This window comes from Athene cunicularia, assembly GCF_003259725.1.
Source record: "Athene cunicularia isolate RWA chromosome 13 unlocalized genomic scaffold, athCun1 chr13_part1, whole genome shotgun sequence".
Taxonomy (NCBI): Eukaryota; Metazoa; Chordata; class Aves; order Strigiformes; family Strigidae; genus Athene; species Athene cunicularia.
In genome coordinates, this window is record NW_020799117.1 from 9,380,474 (window position 1) to 9,401,608 (window position 21,135).

A 21,135-nucleotide genomic window follows, 5' to 3' on the forward strand; every position below is an offset into this window, starting at 1 on the left:
CCCCCACACCCCCCCACCGGCGTGTGCCCGGCTCCGCCGCCTCTTCCCGAACTCCACGCCCGGCCCCGCTGCGCCCGGCCGGCTTGCGCACGCAGCAGGGATTCAGAATAGAGCGCGCTCCTAAATTAGTTTTACCATAAATCTTTTAGGCTTTTAAATAAATAAATAAATAACATTGCTCCCTTTTGCACTTTTTTTTTTTTTTTTAACATGCAACTCTTCAGCTTCAAACCGTTGGGACTTTCCTGACGGTGTAACCAGGAGACCCGTTGCGACTGGATTTTGGGTTTTGGTTGGTGTTTTTGGTTTTGGGGTGGTTTGTTTGTTTTTTGGTTTTTTTTTTTCTTTCTCTCAGCAGCAACGAGCTGCTTTCAAACTTTGCGCAAGGCTTTGGGTTTGTTTGTTTCCCTGCTTTCAAATGACCATTATGATTTTAATCAAAACGGACTGGTTTCGGGAGAAGGCCAGAGCTGACTGGGCCTGGGAGTCAGATCGGTTGGGCGGTTTAGAGCAGTTCAGAAGAAGGTTTTGTAAATAAACACAGCTCAGAGGTAGAAAAGCAAATACGGTGGGTGAAATCTTGGCCTCCTCTGAAGGCGATGGCACAGCTCAATGGGGCCAGTATTTTCACATCCACACACAACTTTTCCTCCAGCAAACACAAAACCAACAGAGACGCAGGTAATGGAGAAAACAGCTCCAAATCTGTGCTATTATTGCCTAAACAACTTCATGCTGTCAGGGGAGAGCAACAGAAAATACAAGTGATGACTGAGTACAGGGAGCAAACATCCAAACGAGTTTTCTGGCTAACAGAGTCCTCCTGCCACTGCAAGCTCCCCTGAGCACAGGGCAGCATCGTGGACCCCAAGCTGGTGCAGGAGGGGTCCCCCAAGCAGGGTCACAGCCCCGCTCAGTGCTGACTGAGGCTCCTACACACTGAAACCTCACGGGAACTGCGGACACAAAGGTTTAGCATTCTGTCATCCAGATACTCACTGGTAAAGCCCGGGGAAAAAATGTGGAGAATAGGGGAGAACTAGACAAAGTCACAGGATTTGGCTATTTGGGGCAAATAAGGCAGTAAATTCCCCCAGGGTCGGCGTTACCTGAATGAGGGCACCAGAACATGCCCGTGGCCCTCCGGCCGTTGCCATGGGTCGCGATTTCAGCGAGGAGCCCGGGGCAGAGCCCTCTGGGCTGGGCTGCGTATGGGCCCTTCCCCGGCACGAACACACGGGCAGCGCCCTCAGCCTCTGCTCTCGAAGGTGCAAAGCCAGAAACAGCTGCAGCTCCTGTCATGCCACACAGAGGGACACCTGAGTGACAGAAAGATAAGCTTCTCCCAGGAGGAAGAGATGCACGCTTTTATTAGAAAGTGGAAATTAAAGTCTCTCTACTTGGCTTTAGCCTGTCCCATCTACTTTCCACACCGCCTAACTGCACTAAAACACGTTGCCAACTCGATGCTGCTGGAGGAAGGGCCAAACCATGAACCCCATAAGAGCTCACCACATGAACAGCTCGCCAAGGTGAGCAAGGGTTCCCAGAGCAAACCCCAAGCCTGTGGCAGGTCCACTATGAGGAGAAAAGTGAGGCACGAACTGCCAAAACTGTGGGCCGGATCCTGCCAGCATCTCCGCAGCGTAGGGCTGGCGTAGGGAGCTCCAGCAGGCGTGGCCATCCCACTCCTCAAGTCTTTCTGCTGGCCCTTGAGGGCCAAGCAAGTTGAGCTCAAAGCTGAGGTCTGGGCTCTGCTGGCAGGTGCCTTGAGGACCTCTCAGAGCCAGGGAGACCCCCCAGACAGGGAGAGCCACCGCATGATGGCTTTCAGCATCAGAGCCATACTCCATCTACCTTTGTCCCCTCCTTACTACAGCACGCGAGCGTCAGATTTAGAAAAAAAAAAAATCAAAGGGAAAACATTAATAAATAATAATCAAGATCATCTGCAGTTTTAATGATAAGCTATTTAATGAATTATAAAGTACCTATAACTCAAAGTATGAGACTGTACATTGTCAAAACTGGCATTAAAGTGTATGGAGATAATTAAGCAATAATGACCTCCACAGAGGGCTTTCCCTGGGAATTAATGACCAGTCGGGAGGAGCTGATGGCTCAAGGCACAAGCAAGGGCCATTAACCCCAGCTGGTCATTAATACTCAGGAAATGCCCGGCTCTGAGGCCGTTATTGTGAGTATATGATAAAATAAAGGGGGAGCAATTATGAATATCTGAATCTGGGGGCTGCTCAGAGAGGTGATGTTTGCAGGGTTCATGTCCAACTATCAGCCACCCCCAGTACTTCCAGAACCAGCTGAGCTCAGGAGCGCAGCCCCAACACAAACCCACTCGAGACCCCAACACCAGCATCTGGGGGCTCTGCCAGCACGAGACATCTTTGCAACCAGAAAGAGTAAAAGCAAAACATCCTAACAGCAGTGCAAAAACAGAGGTTTTGTTTCAACCCAAATTTTGCATATTAAATCCTCATGCTATTAGCAGCTCCAGAGCCCAAGTCTCCAGCCTGTCTGTCTAAGCAGCATGTCGTGTAAGGTAAGGGACACTTTGGGGACCACCACAGCCAAACCCAGCCCCTGGTGCAGCCCTGGGCACTGTTCAAGCGGGAGCCCCCCAGCTCCACCTGAAAGCAGAAGAGCAGGACAGCATCCTTCAGCCGAAACCTGCAAGCATCTCTCTCCCCAGACTCGATGTGACGTCAGGGGGACTTGGAGGAAGAGGAGTGTCACCTTCTGGTGGGGCAAAACAAAAGCTAATGCTAAGTTGACGCTATACGCTGGACCTGCATCCTTCCTGCCGTGAGTGGCACCACAGCGGTGACTTGGCACCAACTTGGAGCCTCGACCAGGCACTGGAGACCCTCACCGAAGTGTCAAAGCAGAGCCAAATGCCAAATCTCTGCTGTCCCCAGGAGGGCAGGGAAGGACATGGGGGAATGGTCCTCCGGGATAGATGCCCTGATCCACACACACCCCCCCCTCACCCCCCGGCCACAGCAAGCAGAGGGAGGAATTAGCATGAGCTGTTTTGCTGGGGTAATGAAACCCAGCTGCCCACTGCCCCCAGCCCCGTGTTTCTACTGATCTCCCCGTCCCCCTCTCTGACACCTACCGAGGACTGGGGGTTTTGTACCTCTGGAAGCCCCGAGTCGCCGTTTTCATTTCCCCCTGGCTGGGGAAGGAGGGGACGCTGTCCATCCCCCAGCCCCAGCACGGGGAGATGGGAGCACAGTGCCCACCCCCGGCTGCAATTATCCAACCTCGCTCTAAATAAACCCGCTGGGGAGGGAAGGGACTTGGATTTTCCACTACAGCCCCTCTGGTCATTTATTTACCCCGGCACCGTATTCTTGCACTGAAAAGGCATAAATGTGCTTGGAGGTGACAATCGCAGAACATTTTGCCCTGTAGGATCACAGCATATGTAAATTTTCACCCACACAAACAAATCCATGATGGTTGTAAATATTTCCAAATTATTCTCTGTAGAGATTGGTGCTAATCATGGTGTTTGTGAGAACACAGCAGCGATGTTTGTTGGCAAAATAAAGGATGTCTAAGTTTCTTACAATCTGGAAAGAAACCTAGAGCAGCTCCTCAGTCACAGCGTTTCTCCTTAACTGTTTACAGTCAATCAGAAGAAAACAATTAAATATCCCACTGGCAATATGGAGTTTCCAACAATTATACATTAAAAACAGCTATTGCTTAGCAGAGGAAAATCACTACATAAGAAAAATTAGTGCTTGTTAGTACATGTAACATTCAAAATCACGAGTAGAATAAAAGCAGCAATGCAGAAACTGTTATCAGCAGAGAGAAAATTATTCAAGTATGCATTTGAGTAATTCTGCATTTTAATTTAACCCTTTGAAACATTAATCAAACCATGGCTAATTATAGGAATTAAGGAATTAAACGATGGAATCTTCTAAAAGATATTATTTAAAAGGCAGTTTATACAATTACTTGTATAGATGTTTGCTTTAAAGAGGGAAACATTTCTACTGTAATGAAAAGGGTCTTAGAAAATTAAATTAACAAGGGGGGACCAGGCTGATATGAAACTAAATTAGCATCAAATGCAAATTACAGGGTACTTAATGGTAGAAACAGGTGCAGAGCAGGTCCCTAAATGAGATAAATGAATAAAACATCCCTCTGCACAAATGTGGAAGCTGACACAAAGTCAATGATATGAATAATTCAGCAGCCTCAACACTGCTGTTGAGGTCAGCTTTCCTTGACCTTTGAAACAGGAAGTAAAATTCTGTCCAAATTTGAGTGACTGGAAATGCAGCAGTTATTTGTTGGGGAAAAAACATGGAAAATCCAGATTAATAAAACCAAAAGCACAAAACCACAGTCTGCGTGTGAGAATGTGTATACATACGCATAAAATGATAAACTGAAACACTGAATAAATGTATCGGCAGAAGAAAACGTGCAGAAGTGGAAAACCTCTCAAATGTTAGTCACGGTGGCTGCAGAACATTTGTTTCAGCCTAAAACTCTAAAACATGTGTGTGTGTGTGTATGTGTGTGATCCATGAGAGTATTTAGGTCATGATATGATCTAAGCATGTTCAGAACTAAATGGTTTCATCTTTCAAAAAATAATTTAGTTGTGCTAAAGGGGATATTAATAGAGTCAAAGTCATATTTCAGGCAATAAAGAAATCAAATCATATAAAAGTAGCTGTTCAAAGCTCAGCAATCAATCATTTTCTTTGCTATAAACTTTTTTCAGTAAAAGAACTGGAAGACTTCTTTTCTAGACCTTTTCTCTTAAGTTATTGATTTAGTCACTATTGCATTTCAAACACTAAAAATTCACAATTTTAAATGTAAAGCACCTAACAACAGTTTGCAGTGAAACACAAGCTGTGTGCAAGCGTGCGTGTGAGAAAGTAAAAATTATTAAAAAGATAGAAATCTCAAGCAGCTGCCTTAAATCCAGTGGAATATCTCCGAATTTACATCCTCATAACTAAATGAAGAAGATTTCTGCAACTTTCCCTGTTACAAAATACTCATCTAAAAGCATAGGTCATATAATTTCTGACTAGACGTATGGTCCTAATTTCGAATTGAATTTGGCACTAAAACAGATTAATAAGAACTAATTTCTCCAAGCTGGAAAGAAAGGAAGAACATCATCCCTGCAGCTTGTCTTCTAGGGCAACAAAAAATGCAAGATAACAGAAGTTATCTCTGCTTTTTCTTTTATTGCATTAATTTCTTGTTACCTGTTTACCTGTCATCTGCAGAACATGTGTGTTATATAACGTTATCAAGTATTGGGGGGTTAATTTTACTTTCTACGCATTAGGCAGGTGAAGCGCAGGCACTGGACTGCGGAGTACACCTCTGCCTCGATAAAGTTTCACGAGGAGTTAAAGCAAGCTCTGGCAGCAGCCACCCTAAAGATGCATATTAATTAGATAAAAATCAGCCCCGATATTGCATAATCCCATGTGGCAGACCAAGCGCCGGTAATTTGGGGGCTGAGTTCACGACTCTGCTCAGCGTCGGGTTTGTGTGCAAAGTGGCTCCCTCCAAACGCCAGCTCTGAGAACCCAGCTGGTTCTCATTTCCAAACAACCAGTTTCTCTATCCCCAAGTGCTAAAGAAAATAATCCCAGCAATCCATGACTACACGCTTTCACAGGGACAGCAGTGAGAATTTGATTGTAGAGATAATTAAAGTCATTCCTGAAACTTCCAAGGAAAAGAAGTTGGGGGGAGGAGGGGGACCAACGGGGACAACGATGCTCATGTTTAAATTGAACTAAGCAACTGGTTTGGCTTGGAGAAGGGGGGGGGATGACACACACTACTTTTGGGGAATTTGTTTTCCTGAAAATTCTCTCTCCTGCACTGTAATAGTTACAATATTTGCAAAGAAAATGTAATAGACTGTGGCAAGTAGGAAGATTAGAGTGAGGTTTGGAGCCTGGATGTTCCTAATTTGGCAAGAGCATCCAGCGGGAAATGCTTTTGCATTCTGGTAAACTTGAATAAAATTATGTACAGCCACTTCGATTAGAAGGGTTTAAAGGGAAATGATACCATAAAAGCCATAAAACCAACTGCTATCTGCTTCAAACACTGAAAACATCTTTTTAAAATTAATGTTTCCTGCAGCCCTGCCATGAGTTAGGTCTGAAATAATTTTAATATTAACAACACTCAAGAGCAGGTCAGTCTAGAGTCTGGATTAGTCTTCTACATCTTTCCAAAACAGTGGAGTAATTTACACCACTCCAGCTGGTGTAAATCAGCAGGGTGTCCCTGGCATCAGGAGAGCTGTGAGGCTCTGCCTGCACTAAAAAATAATCATCATCATGATGATTAAAAGAAGAAAACAGAGCAAACAAAAAACCAAAACACAAAACCCGCCTTGCTCCCAACAAAGCTAAATTGTACAACCCCCGTGTCACACGTCTACTCTGACCCTCATCATCCTGGAATCAGTGTGAAATTCAGAGATGGAGAGAAAGAGTTTAAAGCACTTATAATCTCTCTGTCTGCACTATCTGCCTTGAGCAGGAAGGAGGGATCCGCTCAATGAGAGCTATTCAGGGCCTCTCAATTAACCTGATTAGTTCAGCACGCTGCTCTCATGAATGACACCTTATCTTGGAAATGAAGGAAAAAAAACTTCCTTCCTTCTGGAGATACAGGCAGCCCCTAAAGCCAGAGCAGTGGCGCCCATCGGGGCCAGCTCCCCCACCTCCCCGGGGAGCTGCTTTTGGGGTGGCAGGGCCAGGCAGCCCAGGTGGCCCAAGCGGGGAGAGGGTTCCCCTCTTTCAGAGCCAACCAGGCACATGATGGGATTTGCTGCCGTGGTTAACCCTTCCAGCACTGGCTGCCTGCAGGTAAGAGGTAGAGCAGCCAAGGGGGCGAACCCCCCCGGGAACGCTGCCTCGTTTAAGTGTGTTGTAGTCTGGAACTTGTTTCATATGTGACAGATTAATGAGCGATAACTGGGTTACCATGGCAAAAAGCATTCCCAAAATTCTCTTTTGTTTCCCCGAGAACAGTCTCCTTTTTTTTTTTTCTTTTTTTTTTTTTTTTTTTTCAAATCATGCCACTTTACAATAACACAAATATTAACTAACAGTATGTTATTCTTTCAAGTGCGGATGGCTGCGAATGTCAACAAGGCTGACTGTTACACACAAACTCCAGGAATTAATCAGAGAAAATAGGTGTCTCGATTACAATTATAATAGTGAAAACTCAAATTTATGAATGCCCATCCGACTTTGAAAGCGTTTATTAGAAAAACTCAGATGACTTTGAAAGTATTACTGCGCTAATGACGCGTTAGGGCATGATGTATTAATGTTCTTGTAACTTCTGACAAATTAAGTTACCATTGTCACAGCGGGGCAATCCTTCAGAAAAAAAAAAAAAGTTCCTCTCTCCTGCCACGCGGTATACAACAGACGACAATTCGTGTACACATAATGGGGTTTAGCAAGAAGTTTTCCTCCTACACCACAGTACAGTTTATTCTGTTTTTCACAATTTTTTTTTTTTTTTTTTTAAAAAAAAAAAAAAAAAAAAAAAAAGAGGTAGATGTAGCCTAGGGATTGTCTTCCCTAAACAGCTCTCTGGGGTAGAGACTCTCTCACCATGTCGCTGTTCATCCCTCACTCAGCAGCACTCAAAGCCCCGCAGCCCCACAGAGCCCAGAGACCAGTGGATCCCAGTAACATCAGACCACAGTTCCAATGGGCACCCAAGACCCAGAGATGAGAACAACACCGAGTTTTACAGAGCTGCTTTTAGCACATAAGCAGCCCCAGCTTGAGAAACAAATTCTGCCCTAGACCCCAGAAGAGTCCAGGATTACATAGGGCACTCCTTTGTAATGCAGCAGGACTCCCTCATTTTTCTTTAAAAAGAGCCAAATCCTGGTCCTAGCTGTGGGACAGCTACCGCAAACTATGTGCAGTTCCTTTCCTTCTCCTGCCTGCATAACACCCAGCAAGACGTGCAATGGGACGTGCTCCCGTCTGCAGCTGGACCCTGGCTCGTGCAGGACTGTGCAAGGGATGCAGAGGCACATGGAGCAGACTGGAGGAGATGCTACCATCAGATCTTAATAGCTCTGAGTGTGGCTAATTTTCTCCTTCTTTTAGAGCAAAGAAATTTATAATGAATACAGAATACATTTCTCCTCTTCTTGTGTCATCCTTCTACAAAACCTGAACTAGGTAAAGTGGTTTTTAACATCCACTTATCAAAGTGACTTAACATCTGGGAAGTCAGCCAATGGTTATGTAGTGATGCAGATGCCAAAAAATCCAACTGAAAGATTATATTCAGGGAGATTACAGAGACAACCTGACTCAACTGGGTGGAAGCAGGTGGTTATCCTGGTCAGGAAAGCTTGAGAGTCTCCCTGCAAACTCATGGAAAAAATTAAGGAAAATGATTATGTTTTAAACAGCTTCCTTTTAACCCATTGTAGACACGGGCTGTATGCTGTACCAATAACTTTTTTCCAAAGGCAAACTGTGGCATCAACAGATAAACAGTTTGGCAAAGCCCAAAAGAAGATGAACAGACAATGATTTTCTGTCTCTGACAGTCATCAAGACAATACTAACAAGAGGAAGATCCTTTTTTTTATTGCTAGACACTCACAGTGGGATATCAATTCTTCCTAACACTTATTTTATATAAAATTCGTCCTTTCCAGGGTCACTATCTGTCACTTGGGGGTGTCTCTCTTTTCTTTTTTTTTTTTTTTTTTTTTTTTTTTTTTTTTTTTTTAATTAATCTTTGAAAAAAATGACCTAAACATTCAGCTAATTGAATGATGCGATTAGCTGAAACAGTTTGCAACTCTGATTAGAAAGTCAAGGTGACAGGAGAGCTGAGAAAATCCAAGTGTACAGCAAGCCTTTAGGACCCTGGCACCATGCCACTGTAGCATTACCTTTTTTTTTAACCCCATTTTTCATCTTTTTCTAGCCCGGCATGGCACTGGAAGAGTTAAAGAAAACAATAAAAGAACAACTGAGTGTACAGGGTAGGATTTACTGGCATTTACTTTTAATCTATGGTCCTTTGCTCTGTGGCTTATCAGCCCTATGTCAGCCCTTTTTCCTCCTTTATATTTCATGAGGGGACCCACATGCTGGTACTGAGAGACAGAGCCCAAGTGTCTGTAAGCTTTTTGTCAGGTGAAAAAAGAAGAAAAAGGAAAGGAACAAGAGGAAAAGCAAAGCTAAGAGGCATCTATTAGATGTCACTAGGCTTTTGTATTCATGTCAATGATTCAGGATTAGAGTATTTGAAATAATCTTATTGAGAGAACTCAAAAGCCCCACAGAGGGAAAGCCTGCTCGGTAGCATATGGCAGAGCAGCGGACAATATCTTATTAAGGATGTGTTAGCTAACACCATTACTTTTTATATTACATTACTGAACTATTGTGCCTCAGCCGGTTAGTGAGATGGCATAGTTGTGGAATGCCACTTTGGACATTACCACGTTGTTACGAAACCAGAGAGATTTGGCCAGGCGGCCAGGCCCGGCCCGGCGGGGGGGGACAGCAGTGGTGATGCTGCTCCCTCACCCCCTCCCCAGGACCACTGGGCAGGGGAACCCCCACTTCACCACCAAAGGGGAAAGTGGTGTCCCCGGGCTGGTGGCCACCCTGCTCTGGCCGTGTGTGACACCACCCAGCGCCCACCCCCCCTTCCTCACCTCGCTCCCCCCTCAAATTCCAGTCACTGCCTTCCAGGTCTGGCAGGCTCACCGCTGCAGGGAAAAACAGTGGGTATAGAGGGCAGCTTCTGCTATATCTCCAACAAAAAATCCCAGACTATTGCCAAACTCAGCTTCTTGTCAGATGAAGGGAATTTAATTTTGTTATAGTGAATGCTGTTAGTCTAAAAATCTTTCTTTGCTCTTGGACAAAAGCTTGTAATTGGAGAAATAGCTCTTTTTAAAGTTATCTTCATCTGCCTACACCTTTAGAGGCAGCAAGAAACCAAAGACAAAACAGTACTGTTCATAGCGTTTCAATGATTGCAGTGAAAGGCTCTATATCTGGGTCACCTTACTACTGTCCAGTATATAATTTCAGTGACTTGAAATAAAGCCTTTTAATAACTAATTTCATATAATTCACATATTAACAGCACTAGAAAATTTGTTTTCACATTTCCTATTTCCAAACACTATTTTTAAAGAGTGGGTAGAAAATTATTCGTTCGGCTTTAAAAAAAGCCTCTAAAATACTGTCCTTAGCAAAAAAAGTAAACACTCATTTGATACAGTAATATATTCTGATCACAAACTACCTATGCAGAGTTGCTAATGTGACACACTGGGAACTTTGTATGGCTTTTCTGTACTTTTCCAGAACTGTTACAGAAAAAAACCCATGATGCTACAGGGAAAGAGAAAAATTCATACCAGTATTTACCACTACTACTACAGAGACTTGCTTCTCTCTGAGGACAGCGTTAAATGCATTTCTAGGAAGTTATCTCAGTCATGATTTACACAGAAACCTACAATTGTTTCTTACTTTCTTTTAACTTTATTCGTTAGATGTTGTATTAAAATTATATGCCTCCAGCACACAGAAGTGAATTTGAATTTAGCATAGTTATTTTTGTAGATGTGGCCAATTACTTATAATAATACATTTTGGTGGCTAGAACATGCAAACATCTATGACTACTCAGAGGAAGAAAACTACTCATACACCTCAGCTTCTGCAGAATAAGGCTCGGGTTTATGTTTTTACTAAATACACACTGGGATAGAGGTAAGATACATTTTTCATGTTCAGAACAATTTTAGCTAATCTGCATTAAAACTGACGTTGATCTTTGCAAATACATTTTCTTATCACTCTTATTCGTGTGTGCAATCCCACTGTGACAGCAAATATGGAAATAAATCAGGTGTTGAGATGGGACAGGAAATTTATCCACACCAGAAACTCTGTGTGTGTGTATATTTTTATTTTTTTTTCATATGAGAAAAAGCCAGTAGGGTTTTTTTGTAGGGTTGTTTTTTTTTTTTAATCCCCACTCTTGAGAAAGAGAAGAACTGGCACTGAGCTGCATGGAGCTGGATAGCCCACTGCGCTGAGCACATCCTCCCTGCTGCAGGACACGCTTTGAAGTAGGAGTTCCTATTAAGAAATCGATAGGTATGAATAGCACATTTGAAGTTTTGTGACCAGAAACAAAGGGACAGATCACCCTGCCAGGCCCTGGGCTCCCCTTGGGACCAAGCCGGTGCACTTGGAGCTTTTCTGATGCTGCGGGAGGTCACTGCAGAGGCAGCCAAACTTAAAGCACCTCTAAGCTTGGATACCCAAATCCTGCCATCTGAATGGAGCAGCAGAGTAACCCACGAGGTCTGTTAGGACCTTGGAGTCCTCCTCTGCACAAGCAAACCCATAGGGTCTTCAGGATGGACTTCAAGGACATAGACAAACCAGTGCAGCCTCCTAAAATTGTTGACCCTTGCTAACCAAGACTGAGATTTTCAGAAAGAGCCAGAGGGACTTACCAACCTGCTGGCAGCCACAGCTCTGAAAGCAGTAGGTGCAGAGCTGCTCACCCCAGGCTCGCCATCCACCCAAGGCACAGCAGAGTTATATGGACACGGATACACCGACCTTGGGGTCTTGGGGCAGCAGGTCCAGCACATCCCAGGTGTTCACTCAAATCACTTTTATGGTCTGACAGCACAACTGGCCAAGCCCCAAAGGGCTGTGTGAGCACTAAAGATGACAGTCAGATGACAAAAGCAATAGAGTGGACTGGTCTTCAGTCTCCCTTATCCCCAGGACATTCAATACAAGCCTAAGTTTTTTATTCTCCATAGAAAAATCTCAATTTTCAAACTGCATCAAGAGAACCATGTCTCTCCAAGAAAAGGATCATCTACCTACCTAGAGACTACACAGCACCTAGCACAATGAGCCTTCTTTGCGATAGGAGCCTCTGTTACATCATCATGATATTAAATAGTAATAATCAGGCATAAGATCACAGTGAAATAAAGCCCAAAACACTAGCTGCAGATTCAAAAGACATCACTGAGAGAAGCAAGTAACTAATAGAGTAGTGTGAAATGTTTGCAGTGAAACCCAAAACCACATAAAACATGCCTGGTTTGGGGTTTTATAACAAACTGAAAACTCAGAACAGGTTTCCTGAGAAAATCACAAACCTCCTGAGTGAAGCTGAGACCAAATTAAGTTTTTTGCATAATAGTTTTGAGATTATACAAAAATTCTTGGAGGCAGAGGATAGAGAAATCAAAAAAACAATAAGCAGAAGCTGGTTTGACCCTGACCAAGTTCACTCAACCCCAAGAGCAAAGTAAATCAATTTTGAAGCAGCAGATATGTGCCAACCCCAATAGGCTGAAACCAAAAGATTTTTAAGAGTCCTTGCAAAGTTACCCCCAGCTCTAGTGATTTCATCACCAGAATGAGGACTGACATCGCATGCATGAGGAGTGTTGGTAGAGGGGCAAGCATTTATGTCTGAATCTGTGTGAAAAGCATCTACTGATCAGAGTCTCCCATTTATCTCACAACAGCTCCAAATGCCTTTGGTTGCCTAAGTCATGTGGGAAATGTTTTCGGTAATGCTTCTCAGCTGCATCAATCATAACCAAATCCTCAAGGATGTGTGTTTCAGTCCCTCCCCTCTCAGAAATGTATGGGTTCACAGGCTCTGGGAGCTCGCGTGAAATGCTCCAGGCCAGCTTCTGCCAGTCTGAACACACTGCTTAGAGGCCCAGAGGGTTTAGGCAGCAGAGCCCTAAAAGACAGCCTGGGACACATCTCTGCAGTGCTGGGGGTAATCCTCTGTCACCTGGTTTCTGCTCCTTGGACTCCCTCCCTGCTGGATCAGTAACTCCCGCCTGGCTCTGGAAGGGGCACAGCAATGAGGTGGGCACTTTCCAGTACAAGACTCAAGAGAACAGCCAAATATTCAAGCTCAGGAGCATTTCTCACCTATGTCTTGAGACCTATTTGAGCACACCATGCCTGCCCTCCTGCATGCAAAACCCACCCAAGGACCCTGGACAGATGGGACCCACAGCCTCCTGCAGCCCCATCCCTGGTGTGAGCAAGGGGGAAGCAGGACACCAGTACACACACCTTCCCCTGACCCCACACAGCCAGGTTCAGGTACTGCATATGGCTGGGAGGGACTAAGGATGTGACCAGGACAGGGCAGGAACTAGGACTCCTGCAAAGGAACCACTGCCAAAGCGCCTGGCATCTTCTGTCACTTTGCTGTGACACCAGTGCTATGACGAGCCCACATCCTTGGAGTCTGGCTGAGGATCAGCTGCGGCGCTGATCCCATTCCCTGAAGCAAAGCAATCCTTGGCAGCTCCCTCCCAAACAAACCCCACCTCATCCTCATGCCAGCACCTCTCCCGAAGCCTGCCTCCTCTGCCAGCCCTCCTGCATCTCCATCACTCTCCCTCCAGGCATGGAAAGCCACTGCAAAATGCATTAATCGCCACACCTGCCTAACAAGTGTATTTGTGGGGAGGATGCAGTGAGTGCGATACAGTCCTCTGTGTCATTTTTCTACCTGCCTGGTATTTAGGATGAAAAGATGATCAGACCTGTAAAATACAATCCACTACGTGATGACTTGTAAAGAGGTAAAATGGAGACACTGAAAGTCATTCACGCCTCTTTTCATGTCATTGCACAGTGAAATCCTACCCACAAACATAAAATTTTTCAGGTTAAAGGCTGAAAGATTTCAAAAACATATGTAGGTAAGTTGGCTCCCCCCATAGCCGTGGCAGCTGGGTGTGCTGGGGACAGAGTACAGAGAGCCCAGCCGAGGGTCCCGTAGAGCAGGCGTCAAAAGCACACAGGCCTTTCAAACACTGGTAGCAGGTCGTGCACTAAAATGTACCTTGGTGTCATCTGATAGTAAAGTGTAAAAAATATTACAGCCTTCAATCCATGATTCCTCACCCCTGCTTCACAGACAAGAGCTCCGATTGCGCTGGAAATGCGCAAGGCGCCTCTCCAAAGCCAGAAAGAGCCTCATTCCTCAGAAACTGCATCCAAAGCAGCACGTGAAGAACTTCTATATATTGCCAGACAAGGGCCAGAAGAGACCCTGGTCATCCCCATGCTGACCAAAGGGCACAGCCTGGCCCGGGGCGGGGAGCTCCAGCACAAAGCCCGTTGACTTACACCACAGCAAAGTTTTATCTATCCAAAAGATAGACAGCGGTGAGATTTCTTAACTAGGCCTCATCTGTGTTGGTAAATCTCAGCAAAGCCAACTTCAGGTCACTGCCATCAGCCTGCTGGAGTACTCTGGGAAGAAGCAAAATTTGGGATGAACCAGCAATTGCCAAGCAGGCTGTTCTCAGCCCTTTTCCCATGCAGCATCACAAGCTGGAGGTATATGGTATAGATCCTTAATGCTGAGATTTTTTCTGCCACTATATTTGGGATTGCAGTGGTTATTCCTATTCCATCAGTCAGTAGGACTCCTGTTTACTGGATGCAGCCATAAAAGGTAAAGAAGCCCCAGCAGGCATGGGTAACACCATTAAATATCAGTCCTGACAATGGTAAATTGGGTTTAAAGTTTGGAACAGAATGCTGAGAGAGGAACCTCTTTCCTGAACCAAGGAATAATATAAAGCCCCACTTTCTCCCCTATGTGACTTTTGTCATTATCATCTTTTCTGATTCTTACAAAGCAAACCTAATTAGGAAGCTCTCTCATTAGTCTTCCAGAAAAATTAGCACAGCTTATGCTAATTACTCCTGTAAAATTTAATAAACTCGTTGAAATGGGAATAGTCTAATGAGGTTTTATTTATTGAACTAAGATAACTGTAAGGAAAAAGGTTAGGACACCAGGATATCCAAAGTGGTAATAAAACTACGATTTATTCAATTTCTTCTCAAGAATTTTATTGCAAACCTTTTAAATTCAAATATGAGTTACAATTTGAAAGTTAAATCAATCTAGAATTTAATTTAATAACAGGAAGTGCTCTGTGTTTTCTTAAAGTGTGATTACAATACCGCCCTGCCACTGCATTCGTAGGAGGAATTGAGCGTTTGTATTGTGACAATAATACCCCTTTTAAAATGAGTTCCTGTTCATCGGATCTTCACCTCAACACATATAACTGGATTAGTGATAAAATATACAGGCTATGCTAAGAAGATGATTCAGACACACACAGGTTTCCAAGAAACTTCCTTGAAATGACTGCTCTATAAGCATAATAGATTTATTTTGTTCTCCAGAGAAAAATTAGATCACTATATAAGCATAAATTTCTTTAGGTCCCTTTCACTGCTGTATCTGCTGGTACTATAATAGAGCAGAACATAAAGCAATTTCATAAAGGATAAAGCCATATCCTGTTTCAAACACAACTACAGACTCTTTTTAAACCCCACATTTTGATTAAATAAAAATATTTTATTTACTTCTCATATATATCTAGGGTTGGAAAAAGAACACAACACATCTAACTTTGAAGCTGCCAAACAGCCTCTTCACCAAGTTCACTAAACCGCCACAGACTGCTCTCTACCCCAAGTTTCTCTAGCCTCATCAAAGAGAATTAATCAATCCAAAATAGTATTTCAGCATGTTAGAAGAGGATAGCATTTCCATGTAAGTACATATGTCAAAAATCCCATGGATAGATTCTACGTTAAACTCTATGTTAGGTCAGAGTCTGTGGATTCGCAGTATTTGATGCAAGAGTTAGATTAAATCCATAGGCAAGACTTTATCAGAGCGTAAAGGCATGTGGGAGTGCTTTAGCCCAAATGGTAAATGAATTCTCTAAGCTCACATGCAAATAAAAATAGCTAAATATGGTTTTGCATATCAATTGACATAATAGTTAAAAATTGTGTGCATGGAGAAGTGACAATGGAGTACAACTAAACACATGTTCTGACTTGTGCAGGCATTTTAATGTTAGAACAATTTTAAAGGAGTCGTTTTAAGGTAAAAAGGCTCCATATAGATCACTTCATCCTTTCCAAACCAAACGGGGGAGAAAAAAATGAATAGGATAAATGTCACGAGAAACATCACTAAAGCCACTAACTGTATAAAGCACATACTTATTTGGCCTAAATTGTTTGAACTAGCCCCAGCCAAGAAAAGGTTTTAAGTACCCTACTGGGACAGATGCGAAGCGGCAACAATAGAAGCCACACTAATGCAATCCAGGTAACCCAATCCTGTTTCAAAAACACAGGGAGGGCTAATTACAGTACTGCTGAGTCAAATTTCTTATACCATTGCAACCCACAGGAACAGGTCAAAATCAAATGTTATTCAAACCACAGTCATATCAACCTTCTGTATCAAAGTCACAATTTAAAACCAAGCGAAGAACTTAAAAGCTTAACCCATTCACAAGCCAAGCATGATTCAGTATGGGTGGTGAGGTAGGGTTTGTATTACCATCTTTAAATTATGTTTAGCTTGCACTTTAAAAATAATCTGCAGAATTGGTACCTTTTGCATCAATTTACGTAAAGACTGATAAATTGATCACTGCTAGGAAGGTAAATCTGCTTTTTTTTTTCATGAAACTGTTCTCCGCGTTTTGCAGGAAGCATGTAACAGACAGCATCTCTGGCTTTCATAATTTAAAATGATTTGCAACTAGCAGTTTTGCATACTAGATAGTTAAACAAAATATTTCCGTAAACCCGCCATTAGCATCTTAACATCTCACTTTCCAGTACAATGAAAAATTCATGTGAATTTTGTAGCTTTCATGTTGCTCAAAATGCCACTCAGCACCATGTTTATAGTGTTCAACTCTGCAGCATGCTTATAAAACACATCTCTATACAGATTTCACTGTGGGGTTTTTTCCCCCCCACTTTCCCTGTTACTACCTAATGCTCACAGAAGATGAAAATCTGCCCAGTTAAAATAGATCGAGGTATCTTCTGAGACTTAAACATTCTCAGGATTACTTATTATGGCTAATCAAAACATCTGCTATGAACTTCCAGTATATGCACTTTCTTACCAAATTCAAACAAGAACCGTAAATCTGGGAGTCTGGATGAGCACAATGCCAGGCAAGGCTCTGCCACATCCCTGGACCGCTCTCTGCACCTGGCACCCAATACATCAAACCCTCCTCGCCTTCTTTCATAAAATGGATGCACTGGCACAGCAGATACTTTAAACTTAATGTAGCAAACATTAACTCAGACAGTAATGCAAGGGGAAGCACACTATTCCATGCTCTTGCCCTGTATGTATAGGCAGTTTCCCTTCAGGGTCCCTCCATTCACAGATTCGTGCAAGAGTATTGCTTTCCGCAGCTGATGACAGACACTTTCAGTACTTCATGGCCATTTAACTCTTCTAGAGTAATGCTGCATAATAACCTGGTTATCGCACATGGCTTTATACAATGAGTCTGGACAATTAAAATGTAAAAATGACTATTTGGCTACCATTTTGCATAATTTGCAAGCACAGAAACTACACGTGGCTCGGCACAACTAAAATAGATGTATCACACTACAGTGATTTAGTCGGTGCTGTCAGATTAGCAATATGGATCTGTTTAAAAACACAATAATTAAGACAGGCAAAAATGAATTAATCAACTGACAATACAGTCAAAATAGTATTCCAACGAAAGAAAATAAGAGGAGGAAAAAAGCCTTACTTTGCAGATCTATTTTTTTAACTGTTTTTATGCATAAATAAAAACCTTAAAATGTAGATGGATTGCATCCAACAGAACTACTGTAGCTAAAAGTGATAATGATTCAAACATTTTTCAAATAAAAGTTAAATATTTATAAGCACCCAACCACATTTCATAAATCACAAACTATTATTATTTTATTCCTGAAGCTTCCCTGGCACAGCATGTGAATTGAGCCACAGAAAGTCAGAAAGAAAAATCTCCTCTTTATGCACATGAATCAGTTACAAGAAGCGGAGCCCTCCAAAGAGCAGGTCGCTCCGTTCTCCTCCATATGGCCCTTCCGTGGCAATCGCAATCGCAAAGCACAACTAATTCGGTATCAAAAACAAAATTTCATCTGTATATACTCCTAATTCTTCCCCATTAGCAACACAGGGCAGGTGTTTCATTATAATGAGGAGGGGGAGAAAAAAAATGGAAGGAAACAATAGCAGTCCTTACCTGTCAATTATCACTGGATCTGATGGAGTCTCATTTCTGTTGCCACAGCTTTTCTTGTCACAACAGCGGCTACAGAGCAAAAGTGAAAGGATTTAGTGCGACCATTACACTGTAAAATCATCATTACGAACATGGTAGGTTCAAATTGCCGGCTAGAGTTACTGCTCGGTCCCTGCCTGGAAATCAGTCAAATGTAGTGGGTCACATATGGGTTAATTACTATGTTTAACTTCTTGCACAGCTGGTTAGCAACGGAAAATATAAAAAGAGAGGGGTTTTGCCCCTTTCACAAATAATAATTCAAGGATCACCCAAAACAGGGAGACCTGCTTATTTGTAGCCTCTTTTCCATAGGGTTTAACAGTTGTCCCACATACACTCACACACAATATAAGGCAGCTTTTTCCCCGCTGAGCCTGGTTTTTGCATTTGCTTAACGCTTATGTTACACGTCCATAGGATATTCCTGCTTCTACACAGAACCCAATTCTCAGCTACTGGGAATCCTCCCCCCATATCCAAAAGCACAATTATTCTCCCTCTAAGGAACACTGTTGTTAATGGGGGAGCTAAAATGCAAGCGCCATTGGCAGCAGCTTTTTTATGCTCGAGCGTGCCTGTTTCCCCAAGTTTTCTGAGCATGTTAATGATCTCTAATGCCATGGAGAGCACAGCTCCGGCGGCTGGTGCCCTGCGTCAGGTCAGATACAAAGCAGGCATGTGAAATATAAGCTCCGTCTCCCAAAGCACTGCTCCATCGCTGACCTCGAGGCTGGGATTCTTTTGAACTAAGGTGGCTCATTGTTTCCTAAGAGAAGTTAAATTGTTGTTTGTGATGATTCCTTGTCAGAGGTTATTGTCCATTAGGAACCATAAATGTATTGCAGGTAAGCTCGCAGGCAATATATACCTTTCTGCTTAGGATGGGAATCCCTCCTGGTGCATCTAGAGCTGCAGCTGAGCAATGTGGAGGCTGCCCTGTTCTCCCCAGCAGTGCATCTAAGCCCATGAGACCAAGTCACAGCTATGCAGGTGAGCAAAGCCTCAGGCTTTCACCCACCCACACACCCCACAACAAAACACCCATTTAGCAAGGAAAGCTCCTGTTTATTGGTGTCCCTTAACAGAGAATCCCCCACTGAAATCAAGACTCCAAGGAATTAAAAAAAATAAGAACAAAACCAAAAACAAAAACAAGAAGCTCCTGGTCTTCCTAAGCCCTCCTTGGTCTCCAAGGACCTGCTGGATGAAGATCAGGCAGCTCCTGTAGGGTGAAGGACTGCAGGGACTCCATCCCATGATGGCACCAAACAGACAGGCAGTGACAACCACCCTGTTTGCTCTCCCTGACCAGACCTGAGTGCATCTCTCCATTCAGTAAACTTTCTGGTAAACTTCAACCACACGCAACCAAATCTTTGGAAACCACCAAGTTTGTTCCGAAGGCCATCCTGGGTACCTGCGCATTGCCCTTATTTCAGCAGCTGACTTTGAGCGGTTGGCAGGAGCGACCACTGCTCTCACTCCCACTCAAATGAACTATAACTATTTTCTTTTCCCCAGAAGGTGGAAGAACATCAGGGCAGGAAGAAGCCCTCAGAAGTGCCACGCTATATAAATAGCCCTGTTGGGAGTATGACAAAGGTTCTCTTGTGTTGCTGAACAATAGAGTGAATAATATACAGTTACCCACCAAGATTAGCAATAAAGCAACTAACCACACTAAAGATAACAAAAAAAAGGGGGCCTTTTACAAAAACAGCTTGTTTAAACATGGCTTAAAAAAAAAAAAAATTGTTTTCAAAGAGAGGAAAATACATAATTCTTTTCACCGCAAAAAGCTTCAAGGCAACTATTCAGGGCTGAAACTTTTCACAGTTAACACATGTGCGGTATCTTCATTTCGGTGGAAGTTACATTGTTTGGGATTGCCAAAAAAAACTGCTTAATTTTACAGCACAATACCACAATTGATCCACCAGAAAATACAAGAGCCTTGGCACCCAGAAAGTATTAAAATTTAGGAAGGAATAAAATATGCTGTAGGTAAATAGTCATGTGGACATTCAGGGGGCTTTTTTGCCTATAAAAGGACTTGTCCTTGGAGTGCAGCTAGAATGTGTGGGGTGAGAAAATTTACCCACAAACAAGGCAATAAAAACTGCTAATCATTTTTAAATGATTAAAATGTAATTAGAAACAGAGTTGGCACAAGTTAAGACAATGCAGTTCTTGTGACTAAAGCAAATCAGGGCTAGTCCTGACATTCTCACAGCAGACTGGAGGGACAGAAATTGCCACACTTACTCAGGCGAGCAAAGGTTCCCAGGCTCCCAGCCCGAGATGGGCAGATACCACCATCCACACACCACCAGGCTCGGAGGCCGGCACCTTCCCGGGGAGCGAACCCAGCAGGAGAGGCGGCCGCGGGGGCCCAGAGACGGGGACGCCTCAGTCTCACCTCCTGCCGTGAGCGGGTTGGAGCCAGGCACTGGCCAATGGGCACAACCAGGCTTCGAGAGTGGGGGAAACACCACGTTGCTGATCGGGTGGCCCCCTCGTTTGGATAGGTCTTCCCAAGAGTGCACCCCAATAATCCTGAGTAATACTAAGAAATCTCACTCCTCGCACCACAATTTGAGGGTGATGTGGAAGAGGTACATGGCTGGCACATCCTACCGTCTGGTGGCTTTGTGGCATGAAAAGAGACCCCAAATGTTCTTTCATGTTCTAGATACATGTTCTTGGCTTGCCTTTTGCATTTCTTTCCTGTAACAGCAGAATCCGAGGCCTCATCTACCCTACTTTTTCTATTCAGAGAATTAAAACATCACGCAAATCCTGAGTTTGAGACCTGGTTGCGTGGCATGAGAAGTGCTTTTAATTCAACTTGCCTG

General features: G+C 43.6%; 1 protein-coding gene across 5 annotated transcripts in view; it reads right to left on the minus strand.

The window, feature by feature from the left end:
* The window catches only part of EBF1 (EBF transcription factor 1), a 270,249-nt gene that overhangs the window by 244,794 nt on the left and 4,320 nt on the right, over nucleotides 1-21,135 (minus strand). For all 5 annotated transcript variants that reach the window (XM_026858392.1, XM_026858391.1, XM_026858390.1 and 2 more), the window contains exon 2: nucleotides 18,239-18,307. In XM_026858392.1, the coding sequence (XP_026714193.1) occupies nucleotides 18,239-18,307 (69 nt within the window). The remainder of the gene's footprint in view (nucleotides 1-18,238; nucleotides 18,308-21,135) is intronic.